This window comes from Nicrophorus vespilloides, unplaced genomic scaffold (assembly GCF_001412225.1).
Source record: "Nicrophorus vespilloides isolate i.1.1-1 unplaced genomic scaffold, Nicve_v1.0, whole genome shotgun sequence".
In the NCBI taxonomy this organism is placed as follows: Eukaryota; Metazoa; Arthropoda; class Insecta; order Coleoptera; family Silphidae; genus Nicrophorus; species Nicrophorus vespilloides.
Genome location: NW_017095768.1, coordinates 25,910 through 34,544, shown reverse-complemented (window position 1 = coordinate 34,544; position 8,635 = coordinate 25,910). Strand labels below are relative to the sequence as shown.

Here is an 8,635-nt window from a genome sequence, read left to right as displayed (position 1 = left end):
ATTTTCTAAATTTATTACAAATGTTTAAAATAACTCTACAAAATTTTCTGGTAAATAAATTCAAGAAAATAAATTTTCTTGTTAAATATTCAAACAAATTCAAAGTTTCAAAGTCATAAAAGAAGCATTACTATTTAATATTAACGTCATTTTACTTACATTAAGGTTATGTCAGTTTTCAATTGAATTCGTGTAATAACAGAAAAGTTTCTTTTATGAGATTTTTTTGAATTTATTTTCCAGAAAACTTTTGTAGAGTTATTTTAAACATTAATAATAAGTAGTAATGTTTCTTTTATGACATTTGAAACTTTGAACAATAAACTTTCTTTTAAGACATCTTTTCTTGATTTCATTTACACAAAAAAATTTGCAGAGTTATTTTAAACATTTCAATTTAGATAATACAGATTACACTAATTCGAATTTACTTACATTAATGTTATATAATGTAAGTAAAATGGCGTTAAAATTAAATAGTAATGCTTCTTTATCGTATTTTTAACAGTGTTTATAAATGTAGATTTAAATTACAAACTGTTAAATTTAGTTGGAAAAAAAAACTTAACAATTTGTGTTAATACTTTCACAGATGTTTTAGGAAATATAAATTTAGAATCTGTAGGAGAAAGTTGATGAATTAAGGAAACTTGGGAGAAGACACGTTCGTGCTTGTAGTAAAGTTGTAATAGTGGAATTCACAGGAATTAGCTTTGATTAACATCTCGAAGATTGGCTAATCACCACGGTTGTTTTGCAGATCTATTGGGGTTGTTTTGGTTAATGCGTGCGATGGGACGAGGAACACGTCGAATGCAAAGATTTTTACCTGTCCGCAGCGCCCATTGTCAGTGCAAAAGCCTCATCGTCCACACTAAAGCTAATCACTTTCCTTTCAACTACGTATATTTCGACAACATCGGTGTATACAGTGTATTGTTGGGGATTAAACGAAGCGTTTACGGCCATTTCATTTACATTTCGGGGATAAATGGAATAGTGAATTAAAAACACTCACACATGTACACACACATACACACACGTAAAACAGATGCTCCCTGGGGGGTGAACGTATTAATCCATTTCGTGCGTGCGTTTTAATGCGGCATCAATAAATCGATAAATGATACGCAAAATGCATTTGCAGAGTTTGCCAATGGTTTTCAATGCGCAATTATTATTTCCTATTTACAATTCGACAAAAAAAAAACATACAAAGGGTTGAATAACGTTTTCAACATTCTCATTTACTAAATTCATATATCATTACTATTATAAGAACAATAAACAAAGAATAATTAGACCAGAAGTACGCAAAAGTAAAGATTAAAATTTTAATTCAATACATTTAGAGGCATTTAATGGCAACAAATCTAGAATTATAGTAAAATTGAAACCAATATATTTGGTTTTAATTAGAGTATTCACACTTATGATTGTATTGCGTGGTTCTCGAGTAATATGAGAAAACGTGGAGTATAAATTTGTTTTTAAACCTAACCCAACTTTATCTAACCTATAATATTACGTAATATCCACATGATATATTTTAGTGTTTACAAAGTGTTACAATGCAAATTGTAACGTATTTTCTTTGAATCGTCGTCTTCTCTATCTCTTTTCGAATAGTTAACGGTAACAGGTGTGTAATTGACGAAGGGTGTTAGACCTGCTGACCCAATTAGCGTGGGTGGCATTCGAAGTTGGGGTGTTTTCTTTGTCCGTTTTCTCTCTCGAGTTATCCATGCGTGGTTTGTAGAAGGGGCCGCAACTCCCGGAGACGGAAAAGAATAAAATATGATTCCTCACTTCCGTCTCTTCCGCCCTTCTCTATCTATCTATCTTTTTTTTTTTTATTATTTAACTGTCTTTATCTCTGTATTCTTTTTACACCATTTCCACCTTAATTACCCAATAACAATAAAAGTTTCGAAATGAGAATAGCCAGAATTTGGACCATTAATTACGCACATAATGATACACCCCATTAAGGCTAACGCGCACTAAATAATCATTACTGTTACAGTGTACGTATTAAAAGGAATTTAACACCTGAGACGCACGGATGGAGGAGGGCATCAATCAAAAGAACGAACATCCAGAGTGCGCGGCGCGTTCTTGTTTTTATTTTTTTTTATTTCACGTAGTTGTTTGTTCTTAACTGTCCCTTTTTTGATGTTTTTTTTTTTCAACGTTTCTCGTTAACAATTCCATTAATACGAAAATGCATTTGTGACGATGAAGAAATGGAAAAAAAAAATTATGAAGAATGATGTATGTATATGATACCTGTAACACGAAGGTAAAATTTAATTATGAAAATAGAAGGATTTCGACAGCTGCACTATTACATTGCATTATCATATAAAAAACTAATTATATAAAAACAATTAAATTAATAATTAATTAAATCTTCATCCTGTTCATTTCCTTCTATTTCATAAAAAAAATGCGTTAAATTTTATTAGGCACTTTACCAAAGAAACATTTGGCAAGTGTATGCAAAGAAATGATGTTATAAAATGTCTGTATAATTACAGTTTTATAATAAATTAAATGCAGGTGTTACAAAAAAAAAATAAGTAATCATTTATATTTTATTGTTTGGAGTACCCCGAGGCATTGTACCTAGACTTATCGTAATTAATGTATTAACTCTTAACAAATTTACACAATTAAAACTGAATATGAATAATTTTTACAAATTAATTTAAAAAAATCTATTTTTTTTTTTATAAATTCAGCAAATCTGTATCATAGCACTAAGTTACTTTAACTTAATACAAATTAATTCAAAACAAAGTTGAGCAATTTAAAAAAAAGTAATTTCAAAACTTAAAAAACATACACATATTTGAATAACAAGAAATTCTTAAGAAAATCCAAATTCAGCTAATTGACATAAAATTATACTAAAATCTAAACTCTTTAATTTGCACTTACTTAGATTTAAACAAAATCGAAATTGATAAAATGAAAATGATTATTTTGCATACTGATATAAAATGCAAATAGTTAAAATTTCTTTGAAAGTAAGCAAAAAATATCGATGGAAATTCATTATTTTCAGTAATTTAACCCTTAAGTTTTAAGAACGGGTCAGAGTGATCCATCTGATATTTGTTTTCGTTCGCATTCTAGTGTACTTTTCAGTTGCGGCGAGAAGTACTATTTTTGTTGTAGACTGTAATTCGGGTCAAAATGACCCGATTGTAGTAAATACGTTCTTGAAATATCATCAATATTTGGATTCAAATAGTCGTTCTCACAATAAAACTGTTAAAAACGTAGATACTTATTAACAAATATAGATAATTCTTTAGTAATCATTAACGAAACTAATAAAGAAAAAAAATTGTATTGATTTGATCCATCGTCATTTGGTCAACGAGTCTTTACATAATATGAATTAAAAATTATACGGTAGTTAACAATAGAAAAGAAACAAAAATATATGTGTGGTAATTGGATAGGCAATTAAAAATAAAAATGAAAAGAAATAGGTTCGAGTTTCGAAAAAGTTTTAATGATCGTCGAGAGAGAAGTGTATTCTTTCATACGAAATACAAATTGATTTCTCGTTTGGCTGAGACGTTAGGATTACCGTAAATGAATCTGAATTCGGTGGCAATTGTGAGGAGCGACTGAGAATAAATATGCATACAAAGAGCGTGATGAAATCGTCGAAGAATGGTCCGAAAACAACAACAACAACAACACAAACTCCGTCCGAAAAGAAGAGAGTCGCTCATCAATTGCGACAGATGCAGTCGTTGATTCGTGGGAATTCGCCTGAGCAACAATCAAAATAAACAGGAGTCGTCGTCGTTTTTTTTTTATTCTTTTCCGTTTTGGTGAGGACGTATTAATTGGTGGATTGAGTTCGTCGAGTCGAGTCTCTTGAACTGAAGAAACGAAGAGATACAAAAAAAAAAATAAGAAATAAACTGATTGATCAATTCAATTCCGCGCGGTTCGATTTCTTCGTCGAGCTTTGTAAAGGTTCCAGGGCTTTAATGAAGCCGTTTAAAAGAGTTTTCTACAGCGTGAGCATGATCGAACAAAATGCTAATTAAAAACAATATTCGTGGCCTATTAAATATGTATGAGAATAGGTGGATGGATGCACGAGTGGAATGGACGAAGAGATGAGGAGAGTTTGTATAATGTTATGAGCGTGTGTAGATAATCCATCATCGTGTGGCTTTTGCGTCAAAAGCGTCACGAAACGAGGCGTATCTGTCTGGTGTGGTGTGCACGTGAAGAACGTAGAGAAAGAGAGAAGGTGAAAAGGTTTGATGAAGGTGGAAGTAGTGCGAACGTATAGTTGAGTGCGTGTGTGTGTGTTGTACCTAGAAGAGATGATGTTTTCATTTATGGTTTCGGTGACTAAGCACAAATGCCAACATCGGAATAATAAAGCGCCAGATACGAGGCGAAACGATAAATCAAAGTGCGCCAAAAAAAAAGTCAAGAGTGTCAAGAGTTTTTCGTGACAGTTCGAAATTCCCAGTGCAAAGAAAGACATCATGAACCAGAAGGATCAGGCATCCGAGACGACGAAGACGAACGCCGAGAAACCGCCACCGGTCTTCTCCGAGGTGCAGAAATGGTTCCAATCGAGCGAGTCGAAACGTGACGGAAAGATATCGCCGAAGGAGCTGCAGACCGCTTTCGAGGTGTTCCAGGGAAAGCACTTCTCAGACGGCGCCTGCAAATTCATCGTGCGCCTCTTCGATCTCGACAAACGCGGCGGTCTTGACATCAAGGAGTTCGAGCAGCTGTACTACTTCATCAAGCAGTGGGTCAGCGCGTTCCACAGCTTCGATTACCAGAGATCCGGATTTTTAGATGAAGAGGAATTCGCCGGAGCCCTCAAACATATGGACATCAACTTCAGTCCGGATTTCGTACGGTTCCTGATGAAGAGAGCGGATCCGACCAAGGACAAAATCGCTTTGGACCAATTCATCGTCACCTGCATTCAAATCCAGAAGTACACTGAAGAATTCAAGCAGCGCGACGCCAATTACACGGGCGAGATTCAGCTGAAGTACGAGGACTTTCTGGAGATGCTGCTGAAATGCATGTAGACGTAATGTAAACATTGAGGGCGGCGTTTAGGATTTGTTTGCTAATATCTGGCCGTCGCTGAACCCTTTTCCTCTCTATTCTCGCTATTCCTCGGGGCCTCCGCAGCACATATTGGATTTTATCTCCTCAATTTAATCCTCCTTTCGGCGCCCAACAACTCTAACTTAATAACTACCAAGTGTGCACACATTCGCACACACATACTAATCCCTTCGAACCGACGACCTCTCTTCTCCTCGCCTATTGAAATTCTTCCCCATCGACCCAACACGAAACAGATGAAACAAATAAAGCAATTACAAACAAGGCCACTATATTTAATAATAGTAATAGTATCTTATTAGGTTTCACTAGATTCATCATTGATAACACGAAATCAATTCATAGTTTCTATAATAAACCAAAAGATAGTCAAAATGTCAATTGTCACAAAAAACAAAATCATCAGAGAGAATGAAATCAATTCAAAGTTTCTAAAACAATTCAACGTCATCTGTTATAAAAATACAGTCAAAGAGTCCATCTGCTACCAAAGAAAATACACTTTGATTTGTCACAAAAAGAAACAAAATCATTATAGAGAGAAAATGAAATTAATTCATAGTTTCTATAATGAACCAAAAGATGGCGCTATAAAAGACAGTCAAAAAGTCATTTGTATATAGAACTTCTACCAATGAAAATGTTTTTTGATTTGTCAAAATAATCTGAGAGAAAAAAATCAATTCAAAATTTCTAAAATAACTCAAAAGATGGCGTTATAAAAATGACTGTCTTTGAAGAAAAGTGCATCTGCTACCAAAGAAAATACACTTTGATTTGTCACAAATAGAAACAAAATCATTATAGAGAGAGAATGAAATTAATTCAAAGTTGCTAAAATAAATCAGAAGAGGGCGTTATAAAAGTCATAAGGATAACGTCAAACTGTCATGATCATATGGTCGTCTGTATCATGATTGGAAAGTTGTCAAATCGACCAAATTATGACCATTATTTTCCTTTAACATCGATCCAAAGTAATAAATTTTGTAATGTCAATAAAATTCATTATTTAATATGTATATTATTGTTGTAATTATGAATTTGATAATGTTAAATCAATAAAAATATTTCGCTGTGTCTAACAAATTAATTATTTAAAAGTTACATAAATTATATAAGAAATATATCGATTCGTTAAAAACTGCAATTAATTTATATTTCTCATCATTAAAATAACGCGTTTTGTCTATAGTTACACACAAGGCCACTATATTTAATAATAGTAATAGTATCTTATTAGGTTTCACTAGATTCATCATTGATAACACGAAATCAATTCATAGTTTCTATAATGAACCAAAAGATGGCGTTATAAAAGATAGTCAAAAAGTCATTTGTCACAAAAAACAAAATCATCCGAGAGAATGAAATCAATTCAAAGTTTCTAAAACAATTCAACGCCATCTGTTATAAAAAGACAGTCAAAAAGTCCATCTGCTACCAAAGAAAATACACTTTGATTTGTCACAAATAGAAACAAAATCATTATTGAGAGAGAATGAAATTAATGTCAATAAAATTCATTAATTAATATGTAAATTATTGTTGTAATTTTAAATCTAACGAATTAATTATTTAAAAGTTACATAGCTTCAAAGTTGAACGAATTATAAATTATATAAGAAATATAACGATTCGTTAAAAACTGCAATTAATTTATATTTCTCATCATTAAAATAACGTTTTTTTTTGTCTATAGTTGATCAGATAATGATATAATTTAAACTCGGAATTTGGCTCCGTTTGGTTTCCATGACAGATAAATTGGGATCTCGATGGTAACCTCGAATCAATCCGTATACTTACCAGAAGAAGATCTCCGCTTTTGTTTCTCGTTCGTTCCATCTCGACCAGTCTCGCCTCGTCCTCTGCAAAGAAATGACCAGTTAGAACAGAAACAAATAAAACTATAATTATCATATACACATATTGGAATGGTATTACGTAATTTATAAAAAAAAATGTATTGTCTGCTTGTTGCGAGAGAGACAGAAACATTCTATTTTTTTGTGTAAGATTCGTGGAGCGAGACCAGAAGGGTGCAGAAGGTTCAAGAAGTTGAATGCGAATGAAAAATTTGGGGATTCGATGATGGATGTGTTTTGTGTGAGTCGCTCATGATACGGTCGTGGAGGTGTCATTATGGGCAATGGAAAGTGCCTGGTCACGTCAGCAAATGGCCCCAAACCTGCTACTTAGTCGGTAGCCAGTCAGGCGGACTCTGAAAAATAATAATAATAATAATAATAACAATAATAAAAAAAAGAGAGGAGAGGAAAAGAGAGAACTCATTCACTCGCGCCATTCTTGCCCTATTAGAATACACAACACACATTCATTAAAAAATCCACACGTATTTATTTTTATTAAATTAATTCCCATTCAACGGTGCAACGCAACAACGAGAGAAGAAAAAAGAAGTGAGAGAGAGAGAGAGAGAAAAGAAAGGAAAGACTGAACTGGTGGAGTCGACGTGGCATGTGCAAGTTGCAGCGAGCAGCAGGTCGGAGAAGAGATGGACAACAAAAGGAGAGTATTTCGGAATAATACGAATGTGGAGAGTTGCACGGACAAAGAGTGTGTGTGTGTGAGAGAAAGAGAGAGAGAGATGAGAAAGGATAACGATGAGAATTATGTGAAAGGAGAAGAAGGGAATTAGGAATGAGAAAAGGAGAGGCGTATCATCGTTCATTTACATTTCCGGCTGTAACGATATCATTTCGTCATCACCGTTGTGAAATCCTTATTATCATTATTGTTATTATATTATTACACCTTGCGTAATGTATTCCAAAACACGTCGACTAATCATCCAGCTTTACCTTAATTACATTCACTAACAAATGCACAAAGAATTTGAACAAATCAACAGGTCTTCTTGTATTCTACGATTAAACCTTTAAAAATTACATAGAAAAAAATATAATTTGTTGCTTCAATTCTGTTAAATTATTGCAATAAATGTTCAAAGAAAAGAAATTATAGCTATAATCAAGTGTGAATGAAGGTATCATTTGTTTAGTTTCAAAGTAAAGCAATATCTAATTTCCATATAGAGAAATGAAGTCGATAATCAAGTATGTTCTTTAATTGAAGAAACTCTCATTTTTCAGATTCAATTTGAATATTATACTATTTTTTTTTTCAAGTTTTACAATTTATAAATAAAACTTTAATTTTTGCATCAATTAACACAAATCATTGTAATTATTCTAATAATTAAGCAAATAAAATCTAACTTGATATAACCTAGTTTAACATAAGCTAAATTAACCGAACTTAACTTATCTTAGTCTAACATAAGGTAAATGAACTTAATCCAAACTAACCTGAAGAAAACTTAGTCCTGCATAAACTAAATTTACCTAAACTAACAAGCTATAATCTAACCTAAACTAACATAACACAACCTAAAGTAACATGTAAAAGCTTCGATAAATTATGCTGGAACATAATCTTAGAAACTCATTTATATTTAATTAAGCAAACTGAAGTT

General features: G+C 32.6%; 1 protein-coding gene across 1 annotated transcript; it reads left to right on the top strand.

Annotated features, from left to right (window-relative positions):
- Nucleotides 1-4,529: 4,529 nt before the first annotated feature.
- Nucleotides 4,530-5,093, top strand: LOC108562738 (peflin-like). The gene has a single exon (XM_017921159.1). The coding sequence runs from the start codon at nucleotides 4,530-4,532 to the stop codon at nucleotides 5,091-5,093; it is 564 nt and encodes a 187-aa protein (XP_017776648.1).
- Nucleotides 5,094-8,635: the final 3,542 nt, after the last annotated feature.